Source organism: Schistocerca serialis, chromosome 8 (assembly GCF_023864345.2).
Source record: "Schistocerca serialis cubense isolate TAMUIC-IGC-003099 chromosome 8, iqSchSeri2.2, whole genome shotgun sequence".
NCBI classification, from domain to species: domain Eukaryota; kingdom Metazoa; phylum Arthropoda; class Insecta; order Orthoptera; family Acrididae; genus Schistocerca; species Schistocerca serialis.
The window spans coordinates 50,204,422-50,217,580 of record NC_064645.1 but is presented as its reverse complement, the minus strand read 5'-3'; the positions used below and the strand labels follow the sequence as shown (position 1 = coordinate 50,217,580).

General features: G+C 45.1%; 1 protein-coding gene across 1 annotated transcript in view; it reads right to left on the bottom strand.

Moving 5' to 3' along the window:
- Positions 1-405: 405 nt before the first annotated feature.
- The window catches only part of LOC126416588 (uncharacterized), a 32,854-nt gene continuing 20,100 nt past the window's right edge, over positions 406-13,159 (bottom strand). Inside the window, exon 2 of the mRNA XM_050084341.1 lies at positions 406-753. Within this exon, the coding sequence (XP_049940298.1) occupies positions 406-753 (348 nt within the window). The remainder of the gene's footprint in view (positions 754-13,159) is intronic.

The following is a 13,159-nucleotide window of genomic DNA, read 5'->3' as shown; positions in this document are numbered from 1 at the left end:
GGCCAACAGTATCAAACATATCCGCAGCTCGCATTTCCACCCTTCCTCCAATGGCGCAGCAGAGAGGCTTGTCCGCACATTTAAACAACAGTTGACAAAAGCGGTCGACACATCCCCAATCACATTGGCCCTCACCCTGTTTTTGAGCACCTATCGCACCACGCCAATTGACGGATGTAGTCCAGTGGAGCTCCTCCACGGGTGACAGCCTTGGACCCTGCTCCATTTGCTGATGCCATCCCTCTCCTGCCTCTACTCCCGGCCCTCTTAGCATTACTCCCACAGTGTGGTCATGTGGACCCACATGTACGGGAGCAAGGTGGGTTGGACGCCTGCCATGGTCATTGTGCCCCATGGGCGGCATGTGACGTCGGTGCAGACGTTGAAAGGGTTGGAGCACCGCCATCATAACCAGCTCCACTCGCGTGCCCCCGTGCGAATCCTGCTGCCGCCCCCTCCTCCGCTACCTCCGTCAGGTACAGACCTGGTCCTTGAGTCGCCGCCACTGCCCCCCGTTGCTACCTCCCCATGGACCTGCCACCAGCCCTCCCCGCCCCCAGGTGGATCGGCGGCTCCCTCTGCCGCCCTGGCCTCTGGATCGGCTGTCATGGACACCTCAGATGTCCCTTCCTCGCCCACTAATGGTGGTTGATGAGCATGGGTCTTCTCCCATCTGCCAATCACCTCAGCACCGTCTGGGGCATTTCTGCCCCTACACGTAGGTTTCAGAATGGAGGGATCAGGTACCGAGTGCTGCGGGTTTCAAAGCCATGCCAGATGGCATGGACCTCGCAGCCGTCACGCCATAAGTTGTGGCTGCACGCATTCCTGGCCCGTGTATAATGTGAGGGTGCCATGGTGGATCACGTGGTCCCAGCAGCCAATAGCGATGTACCCTATTCTGTATTTAAGCGCCTGCCTCTTGCTCAGCAAGGCAGTCTGATATTTGTGTGAGTCTATCGACATCTCACCTACAGACAGCGTGTTTACTTTACTTTGTTTCCGTGTACGAGTGGACGTTGTGGATTCGTGAGGTTGTCGCTTGTGACCCCATTGCTTCCTTTGTGTTGTTGTTCGTCAGGTACTGCTCGGTCATCCGTTGTTGTCTGTGTCCATCCTTTCCCTTTCGTTTGTTTGTTCACGGGCCCCTCCCATTTGGTCCCACTGTGCTTTATTCTCGGCAACCCTGCGACCGGAACAGTCGCGGTTACAACAGTGTGTGCTTGTAGCAGTGTTGTATCATCAGCCCATTCCCAAGAATCTGCAGTGTGTGTAGCCACCACATAAATATGGAAATGAAGAAGCTCTTTTGAAATGACATCTAGCATGTTGTTGGCTGTCACAATTTTTCTCTATAAGCCACCAGTGTATAAATATGTTGACCGATTTTGGTGACATTATGTTCGTGTTCATCTCAACACCTCGTCGGGAAGATCAGCCTACTGAGAAGTTGACTTTTCTTCTGGAGCTTATCCAACTTGCATACATTGTGGAATGCCTCAGGTTTTTTTGGCACAATTGATTAATGGTGTACTTTTTTCCTAAAAATAATTTATGAGTATTAAATGTACTGTCTTTCAACAGAACACGGACATATTCACATGAACAATATTATGAAAAGAATAGTTGCTACTCATCATATAGCAGAGATGTTAGTCACGGATCGGCACAACAGAAAGACTGTCACAAAATGATCTATCAGCCAACAAGGCCTTCGAGATAGAACATGCGAATGCACTTGCACATGCACACACACATGCATGTGCGCAAACACAACTCACACACACACGATGGCAGTCTCTGGCTGCTTAGGCCACACTCAGAGACTGCGGCCTGTATGTGAGTTGCATTTGCATGAATGAGAGAGAGAGAGGAGTGAGTGAGTGCATGCTTTATATCTCCAACAAAGGCCTTGTTGGCCGAAAGCTAATTTCCTGACAGTCTTTTTGTTTTTCCTATGTGCAACTCAGCATCTCTCCTCTATGGTGAGAAGCAACTATCCTTTTCATAATATTGTTACATTCCATCCTGGATTTTCTGTTGCTGAATTTATTAATATCAGGTAGGACACAAAAATATCTTTTGTTATGGGCACATCATATAAGTTTCAGGTGTTTTTATCACAGTAATTATCATTTCTTTCTTTTATAGGCAAGCAGTTTGATCATCTCCTCCTCCTCCTCCTCCTCCTCCCCCCCCTCCCTCTCCTCCTCCTCCTCCTACTACTACTTATTATCTTCGTCACTTCACTGCTCTGCTGTGTTGGTGTTGTCAGCCTGTTGTTTGTCTGTGGATTGTAGTTTTCCACCATCTTAGGTATGGATAGAAACTGTGACTGTTGTGTATAGATGTGAACTGAGTTGGTGACGCTTTGCTCTCATCTTCAGGCTGTGTCGGCTTCGGTTGCACAGCTAGTAGCTGCAGCATATGTGCATTTATTACTGTTGTAGACCAGTCTGGGTTATCCAATGGACATCCAGCACAACCCACGAGTCTGCCGATCGGTCCACACTAGTGGCCAGCTCAGTTACTGGTCGCATTGAGGCTACCCCTTCACCCATTATCGAGTGGGAGGTTGCCTCGGGGCATAACAGGTTGCAAAAGATTTCACGGGGGAGCAAATGTAAGTGTACACCAGATGTTGCTTGAATTCAAAAAAATAGTATCGACAGCAATTGCAAGATTTATACCAAATAAATTAACAAACATTGGATCTGATTCCCCTTGATACACAAAATGGGTCAGAACACTTTTGCAGAAACAACAAAAAAGGCATCCCAAGTTCAAACAAACACAAAATCTCCAAAACTGGCGACCTTTTCCAGAAGCTCGAAATTTTGCATGGACTTATAATAGTTTCCACAACAAAACCTTGTCTCGAAACCTGGCAGAAAATCCAAAGAGATCCTGGTTGTATGTAAATTTTGCTAGTGGCAAGACACAATCAATGCATTCTCTGCACGATAGCAAAGAAAATACTATATATGATAGTGCTGCTAAAGCAATTATTAAACACGGACTTCTGAAATTCCTTCACCAAAGAAGATGAAATAACTATTCCAGAATTTGAATCAAGAACAGCTGCCACCATGAGTAACTTAGAAATAGATATCCTCGGAGTAGTGAAGCAACTTAAATCACTTAATAAAAGCAAGTCTTCCAGACCAGGCTGTATACCGATTATGTTTCTCTCAGAATATGCTGATACAATAGCTCCATACGTAACAATCATATATGACTGCTCACTAGATGAAAAATACGTACCCAAAGACTGAAAAGTTGCACAGGTCACACCATTACTCAAGAAAGATAGTAGGAGTAATCTGCTAAATTACAGGCCCGTGTCATAAACGTCAATATACAGCAGGATTTTGGAACAAATATTGTGTTCAAACATAATAAATTACTTTGAAGAGAACAATCTATTGACATACAGTCAACGTGTTTAGAAAACATCGTCCTTGTGAAACACAACTAGTTCTTTACTCACACAAAGTGTTGGGTGCTATTGACAAGGGATTTCAAATTGATTCTGTATTTCTAGATTTCCAGAAGGCGTTTGACACTGTACCACACAGGCAGCTTGTAATGAAATTGCTTGGTTGTGGAATAATGTGTCAGTTATGTGACTCAATTTGTGATTTCCTGTCAGAGAGGTATCAGTTTGTAATAACTGATCATAGAGGTGATTCCTCATTCCACAAGGAATTGTTCCGTATCTATATAAATGATGGAAGAGCAGCCATAATAGGGTGTGTGCTGATGATGCTGTTATTTGTCATCTAGTAAAGTCATCAGATGATCAAAAAAATTGCAAAACAATTTAGAAAAGATATCTGTGTGATGCAAAAATTGGCAACTGACCATAAATAGTGAAATGTGTGAGGTTATTCACATGAGTGTTGAAAGGAATCCATTAAACTTTGGTAACACAATAAATCAATCAGATCTAAAGGCCGTAAATTCAACTAAATACCTAGGAATTACAAATAAAAACAAATTGGAAAGAACACATGCACAGAAAATGTTGTGAGTAAGGTGAACCAAAGACTAGGTTTTATTGGCAGAACACTTAGAAGATATACAGAACTACTAAAGAGACTGCCTACACTATACTTGTCCACTTTCTTTTGGAGAACTGCTGCATGGTGTGGGATCATTACCAGATAGATTAGATTAATACTAGTTCCATGGATCATGAATACGATATTTCGTAATGATGTGGAACGAGTCGAATTTTCTAATACATGACATAATTAGGTTAATTTAACAACACACTTAAGTTAATATAACAACTTTATTTTTTTGTGTTTTTTGTTTTTCTTTTTTATTTTTATTTTTTTTTTATTTTATTTTTTTATTTTTTTATTTTTTTTTTTTTTTCTTAATTTATATCTAAAAATTCCTCTATGGAGTAGAAGGAGTTGTCATTCAGAAATTCTTTTAATTTCTTCTTAAATACTTGTTGGTTATCTGTCAGACTTTTGATACTGTTTGGTAAGTGACCAAAGACTTTAGTGCCAGTATAATTCACCCCTTTCTGTGCCAAAGTTAGATTTAACCTTGAATAGTGAAGATCATCCTTTCTCCTAGTATTGTAGTTATGCACACTGCTATTACTTTTGAATTGGGTTTGGTTGTTAATAACAAATTTCATAAGAGAGTATATATACTGAGAAGCTACTGTGAATATCCCTAGATCCTTAAATAAATGTCTGCAGGATGATCTTGGGTGGACTCCAGCTATTATTCTGATTACACGCTTTTGTGCAATAAATACTTTATTCCTCAGTGATGAATTCCCCCAAAATATGATGCCATATGAAAGCAATGAGTGAAAATAGGCATAGTAAGCTAATTTACTAAGGTGTTTATCACCAAAATTTGCAATGACCCTTATTGCATAAGTAGCTGAACTCAAACGTTTCAGCAGATCATCAATGTGTTTCATCCAATTTAATCTCTCATCAATGGACACACCTAAAAATTTGGAATATTCTACCTTAGCTATATGCTTCTGATTAAGGTCTATATTTATTAATGGCATCATACCATTCCCTGTACGGAACTGTATGTACTGTGTCTTATCAAAATTCAGTGAGAGTCCGTTTACAAGGAACCACTTAGTAATTTTCTGAAAGATAGTATTGACAATTTCATCAGTTAATTCTTGTTTGTCAGGTGTGATTACTATACTTGTATCATCAGCAAAGAGAACTAACTTTGCCTCTTCATGAATATAGAATGGCAAGTCATTAATATATAATAAGAACAACAAAGGACCCAAGACTGACCCTTGTGGAACCCCATGCTTGATAGTTCCCCAGTTTGAGGAATGTGCTGATCTTTGCATGTTACGAGAACTACTTATTTCAACTTTCTGCACTCTTCCAGTTAGGTACGAATTAAACCATTTGTGCACTGTCCCACTCATGCCACAATACTTGAGCTTGTCTAGCAGAATTTCATGATTTACACAATCAAAAGCCTTTGAGAGATCACAAAAAATCCCAATGGGTGGTGTTCGGTTATTCAGATCATTCAAAATTTGACTGGTGAAAGCATATATGGCATTTTCTGTTGAAAAACCTTTCTGGAAATCAAACTGAGATTTTGTTAGTATTTCATTTTTACAGATATGTGAAGCTACTCTTGAATACATTACTTTCTCAAAAATTTTGGATAAAGCTGTTAGAAGGGAGATTGGACGGTAATTGTTGACATCAGATCTATCCCCCTTTTTATGCAAAGGTATAACAATAGCATATTTCAGTCTATCAGGGAAAATGCCCTGTTCCAGAGAGCTATTACACAGGTGGCTGAGAATCTTACTTTATCTGTTGAGAACAAGCTTTTAGTATTTTGCTGGAAATGCCATCAATTCCATGTGAGTTTTTGCTTTTAAGCAAGTTTATTATTTTCCTAATTTCAGAGGGAGAAGTGGGTGAGATTTCAATTGTATCAAATTGCATAGGTATGGCCTCTTCCATTAACAGCCTAGCATCTTCTAATGAACACCTGGATCCTACTATATCCACAACATTTAGAAAATGATTATTAAAAATATTTTCAACTTCTGACTTTTTGTTCGTAAAGTTTTCATTCAATTTGATGGTAATACTGTCTTCCTCTGCTCTTGGTTGACCTGTTTCTCTTTTAATAATATTCCAAATTGTTTTAATTTTATTATCAGAGTTGCTGATTTCAGACATGATACACATACTCCTGGATTTTTTAATAACTTTTCTTAATATAACACAGTAGTTTTTATAATTTTTGATAGTTTCTGGGTCACTACTCTTTCTTGCTGTCAGATACATTTCCCTTTTCTGGTTACAAGATATTTAGGAGTAACAGAATACGTCGAGAAAGTTCAAAAAAGAGCAGCACGTTTTGTATTAGTCCAAAATAGGGGAGAGAGTGTCATGAATGCGATACAGGATTTAGGGTGGACAACATTAAAATAATGGCATTTTTCTTTGTGGCAGAATCTTCTCGTGAAATTTCAATGACCAACTTTCTCTCCGAAAGGAAACATATTTTGTTGATGCTGAGCTACATAGGGAGAAACAATCATCATAATAAAATAAGAGCTCACATGGAAAGACTTGTGTTGTGTCGGTAGCTGGGCGACACCGTGAAGTTTAGATGGCTGAAAATGAACTCAAGACTAAAGCAGCCGGGCGTGAAGTCTGGAACATGAGAACTTATAAATGAATAAGAAGAAAAGTAGGTAGATGCTTATTACTTATCTTTTTATTAGTCCTGGGAATACATCTCTCTTGAATACTCGTAAGCTATAGGCACTGATACAAATGGCGCCTTGCTAGTTCGTAGCCATTAACTTAGCTGATGGCTATTCTGTCTCTCGGCTAATGAGAGAGAAAGGCTTCGTACAACTGGGCGGTAGCTAGGTTCTCGTACAACTGGGCGGTAGCTAGGTTCTCGTACAACTGGGCGGTAGCTTGGTTCTCGTACAACTGGGCGGTAGCTAGGTTCTCGTACAACTGGGGCGAGTGCTCTCTCGTATCACGAGACCTGCCTTGGTGGTGGCACTAGGTCTGCGATTACACAGTGGCGACACGCGGGTCCGACTTGTACTAAATGGACCGCGGCCGATTTAAGCTACCACCTAGCAAGTGTGGTGTCTGGCGGTGACACCACATTCCTCCCCCGCAAATCGACGAACGGTCGTGTGATAAGGCTTCCGCCCGCCGTGGGGAGGACCACATGTTGACGTATGCGATGAGGTGGGGAGCCTAACAACAGGCGAGGCTGTGCCACCCGCACCCGGCCATTCGGTCCGAGGGGAGCTAGGAAACGCCTGAAAAACTAGTCCAGGGTGCACGTCAACATGCGGTGTATGCGCCCGTAAAGAGACAGGAGTGACCGAAGGATCAACCTCCATTGCGTCGGGGTAGCCGACGCGCGATGACGTCATGTGGTCCGGAGCGGGCGGAAGTTCCATGGCGGAGGACAGCTGGTCACGGGAAGCGATCGGCGGCGCGTGACCCTGGGAGGCGCTTGGCGGCTGCAGCGAAGCGTCGAATGCGGGCTGCGCCGGCGGGAGAACAAGCGGCGGCGGCGGCGGCTGCTGCTGCTGCGGCGGCGGCAGCGCGTCGCCATGGGGCAAAATGGAAGGCATCGTCGGTAACACCTGGGGATGAGGCGAGCCAGTAGATGGGTCCCCAGGGCGCTGACCGGACGGCACCGTCGCTGAAAGCAGACGGGGAGCGGCAGAACCCGAACGACGACAGAGGCGCAGCTGATTGAGATGCCGACGCACCTCACCAGAGGCCCCCAAAACCAAATACATCGCGCGGCCGAGGCAGCGAGGAATGCGCCCTGCGAGCCAACGCCGTGAACCTCGATAGTTGCGATAAAATACAACGTCGCCTGGAGCAAAAGCAGGAGTCTGCCGCTGCACAGGAACCTGATGCGGCGGATACAGCAAAGACATCAAGGTGCGATGAGGACGACCGTGGAGCAACTCAGCCGGCGAGCGACCATCTCGGGGCTGAGAGCGATACGAAGACAAAAAGAGCAACAATGCGTCCTCCCGAGAATGCGACTCTTTCAATTTCAACATCTGTGACTTGAAAGTCCGGACCAATCGTTCAGCGGCACCGTTGGACTGAGGCGAAAACGGCGCGGATGTCAGATGTTGAATACCATTGGCCTGGCAGAATGACTGAAATTCTGCGGACATGAATTGTGGGCCATTGTCGGAAACAATAGTCTGCGGAAGACCTTCAATGCAAAAGATAGCAGACAACGCTTGGATGGTGACGGAGGACGTCGTGGAAGACATCCGGACAACAAAAGGAAAATTACTGAAGGCGTCGACCAGAACTAACCATCGAGCATTCCAGAATGGACCAGCAAAATCAATGTGCAAGCGTTGCCAAGGGGAAGTGGCTTTTGGCCACGCAAAGACTTTCCGCGGCGGTGCGGACTGTTGTTCGGCACACGCCGGGCACGAAGAACACATATGCGTAATCGCAGCATCGATTCCGAACCAAGTACAGTGCTGACGAGCAAGTTGTTTCGTTCGCACTATACCCCAATGTCCTTGGTGAAGAAGCCGTAAAACAGAGGACTGTAACGAACGTGGGACCACGACTCGGGACTGATCATTATCAGAACGCAACAACAAAACACCACGTCGAACAAAAAGTCTCTCCTTGTGAACAAAAATCTGCGAACCAACGGATCCTCGATCCGAGACTTTGACAAAGGCCATTGCGTAGCAACAAAACGTAAAACAGTAGCAAGGACAGGGTCAGCAGCTGTGGCTGTAGCTACACGACGAAAATCGATCGGAAACGATTCGACCACTTCATCGGTTTCCGAATCAATGAACATGCAAGCAAGTTCGGAAGAATCGAATGCTTTATCCTCAGCAACAGGCAAACGGGACAACGCATCGGCGTTTCCGTGCTTAGCAGTGGACCGATACAAGATATCGTAGCGGTACTGCGAGAGGAAAATAGACCAGCGAATGAATTTCTGCGCTGTACGTGGAGGTACAGGCTTGGTCGGATGAAAAAGCGATGTCAAAGGTTTGTGGTCTGTGATGATGGTAAAGTGACGACCATACAAGAAATCATGGAACTTAGTAACACCAAACACGAGAGCCAAAGCTTCTTTCTCTATCTGTGAATAATTTCTTTGCGCAGACGACAGCAATTTGGACGCAAAGGCAATAGGGCGATCATGGGAGCCAACTTTGTGCGCAAGCACAGCACCGATCCCGAAATCCGATGCATCTACCATCAACAAAAGGGGTTTCTGGGGATCGAATGGCGTAAGGCAAGTATTAGAAAGCAACGCCGATTTCAACTGGCGAAAGGCGCGTTCACATTCCGTCGTCCAGACGAACGGAACACCTTTACGGCGTAAGCGATGAAGCGGAGCTGAAATAGAAGAGGCATTGCGCAGAAAGCGATGATAATAATTAATTTTACCCAACACACTCTGTAGCTGTTTCACATTTTGAGGGGAAGGCAATTCTTGTATGGCACGGAGGTGCTCTGGACTCAGATGTATGCCTTGGGCATTAATGACATGTCCCAGGTATGGTAAGTCACGAGCAAAAAAACACACATTTGTCCTTCCGCAAGCGAAGACCATTTTGCCGCAAGACCTGAAATAATGTTCGTAAGTTCGCAAGATGATCTTCTTCTGTCTGTCCGGAGATCACTATATCGTCCAGATAGTTTGCTGCAGTAGGGACCGACGCACAAATAGTTTGTAAATATTGCTGAAACAAGGCAGGGGCGGAGGCACACCCGAATGGCAGTCTTTTGAAGCGGTACAATCCAAGATGCGTGTTAACCACCAATACGCGCTGGGATTCGTCGTCCACCGGTATTTGCAAGTACGCATCGGCGAGGTCCAACTTTGAAAAATATTTTCCCGGGCACAGTTTAGCAAAAAGATCTTCCGGGCGGGGCAAAGGAAAAGTAGCAGTCACTAGCTGTGGATTCACTGTGGCCTTGAAGTCCACGCAAAGTCTCAATTTTCTGGAAGGTTTTGGCAAAATTACTAAGGGTGAGCCCCAGAGAGAAGCTTGCACACGTTCAATTACACCCTGTGATTCGAGATCGTGTAACGTTCTTGCGACCTCATCACGCAATGCGTGGGGAACATTGCGCGCCCTGAAAAATTTCGGTTGCGCGTTTACCTTCAGTTCTAAATGCGCTTCATAGTTTTTAGCGCAACCTAAGCCCGGTGCAAAAACGTCTGCAAATTCGTCACACAGCCGAGAAACACTGTCTGTAGGCACAGTCTGATTCACTGATAGGACCTGATTTACAATAGACATGTTAAACAACTTAAACAAATCTAGACCAAACAAATTCACTGCAGAAGAAGAACGAAGAACGTAAAATGACACAAGTTTTGTTTGTCCCTTGTATGTTGCAAGAAGACTGCACTGTCCTAACACAGGAATGTTCTGTCCGGAATATGTAGTTAGCTTAACATTTGCGGAACGCAACGGAGGTTTGCCCAGTTGTTTGTACGTGTCGTGATTGAGCAATGAAACTGCAGCTCCGGTATCGAGCTGGAATGGTATCACTTTGCCTTCAAAGTCTAAGTCCACAAAAAGTTTATTGTCCTGCTGACGACAAGAGCGACTGTTTTGTGCAATTGGAACAGACACTGGTACAGAATCACTTGCTAATTGACGTGATTTCCGGCGACGTCGACGCACAGTTTTTGTGGGACGAACACAGTCACTGTTAGAGAAAGTGTCACTGGACGAAGTGGAATTAACGACATGAATGTCCAGAGGCGAAGGTCCACGAGCCTGAGTGTCCTTGGTTCGATTCCGGCGCGAAGCAAAGGGCCTGGAATGATTGTGATTGTCTGATCTGAGCTTTTTCTGGCAAACACTTTGAACATGTCCTTTCTTATTGCAGAAAAAGCAAATAGCTTGGCGTGACGGGCAATGTTCACGCGAATGTCTAGTAGCACACCGCGGGCATGATTTCACTGCATTTGTGGGCTGGCGCGGCACACCTGGCTTAGCACGCGGCGGTCGCTGTGTCGACGTGCGCAAGGCCCGGTTACCGGGCCGCGCAGCGCGTCCAGCGGGCCGGTTAATGTTACACACGGCTGGCGAAGTTTCAAAAGATTCCTGAGCACAGTCAAGTGTGTCCTGTCTATCCAATATGTCTATCACTTGTTGAAGGGAGGGATTAACTAGTTTCAAAATTTGCTCCCGTATACGAACATCAGAAACGTTCTGTGCAATTGCATCACGCACCATTGTATCTGAATAAGAAAGACCACAGTCACATTCAAAGGCACAGTCCCTAGTAAGTCCTTGCAATGTTGCTACCCACTCCCTATTAGTTTGACCGGCCGTACGTCTTGTACGAAAGAACGTATACCGTTTTGCAACCACATTAACTGTTTCTTTGAAATAGGCATCTAATGCAGACACAATTTCCTCGTAGGACAGAGTTGCTACGTCGCGTCGGGGAAACAATTTCACTATCACACGGTATGTGGACACACCGACACAAGAAAGCAAAAACGGCTGCCGCTCATTACCTTGAATTCTGTAGGCAGCGAGGTGAAAGTTGAACTGGCGAGACCACTCTTGCCAGGTCTCATCGGCTGCCACGTATGGTCGAAAGGGAGGTGCAACAGCGTTTAGTGGCAGCGGTAGCGAAGAAGCGGCGGCGGCCGCATCGGTTTGAATGGTACGTTGACCCTGGACGAGCTGTCCAAGGGCATCCAGTAACGCCTGCGTCTGCTGATTCTGCAAGCGATAAAATTCGGACAGTACATCTGGAGAATGTGGCGAAGCCATGACACAATTAAATGTAAGCAATCAGAACACTTTAAATCGATGCCAATTTTGTAAACGAATTAATACAAACTCTTTTGCTCGTCGCCAATAAATGTTGTGTCGGTAGCTGGGCCGACACCGTGAAGTTTAGATGGCTGAAAATGAACTCAAGACTAAAGCAGCCGGGCGTGAAGTCTGGAACATGAGAACTTATAAATGAATAAGAAGAAAAGTAGGTAGATGCTTATTACTTATCTTTTTATTAGTCCTGGGAATACATCTCTCTTGAATACTCGTAAGCTATAGGCACTGATACAAATGGCGCCTTGCTAGTTCGTAGCCATTAACTTAGCTGATGGCTATTCTGTCTCTCGGCTAATGAGAGAGAAAGGCTTCGTACAACTGGGCGGTAGCTAGGTTCTCGTACAACTGGGCGGTAGCTAGGTTCTCGTACAACTGGGCGGTAGCTTGGTTCTCGTACAACTGGGCGGTAGCTAGGTTCTCGTACAACTGGGGCGAGTGCTCTCTCGTATCACGAGACCTGCCTTGGTGGTGGCGCTAGGTCTGCGATTACACAGTGGCGACACGCGGGTCCGACTTGTACTAAATGGACCGCGGCCGATTTAAGCTACCACCTAGCAAGTGTGGTGTCTGGCGGTGACACCACAACTTGGGTGTTCATTTTTCTGTGCAATATTCAAGATTGGAATAATAGAGAATTATTGCGAAGATATTTCGATGAATCCTGTGTCAGGCTCCTAAATGTGATTTGCAGGGTATCCATGCAGATGTAGATGTAAGTTTTCCCGGTTAATACGACAAACGTGTTCCAGATGCTATCTGTGGCTGACAAAGCCCCTCAGCTAGATGTAGTCACTTGTCCTGTTTCAGAGGAAACCTCTCAGCTTGCAAGATCTGGGCAGTCATAGAGGGTTGGATTATTGGTGGTTGGGAGCACCAGTGTTACATGCATTATGGGACCCCCTGGGGGCATGGCTTCCAAGGAAGCTAAGAAAGCCAGTGTGCACTCTGTGGATACTAGGTGGAGTCATTCGAGAAGTGTAACAGGTCTTTCCATATGTCATGTAGAACACAGAGTGCAGTCATCTGCATGTAGTGGTTCACGTAGGTGCCCATGATGTGTGTTGCTTTGGATAGGGAGAGATCCTCTCAGATTTTTAGCAGCTGTCTGAAATGGTAAAGACTGCCAGTCATGCTTTTGAGATGAAAGCCGAGCTCACCACTGCAGTATCACTTACAGGACCAACTGCAGACCTCTGTTACAGAGCCAAGTGGAGGATCTGAATCAGAGGTCCAGACAGTTCTGCGACCACGTAGATGGCAGATTCCTCAACT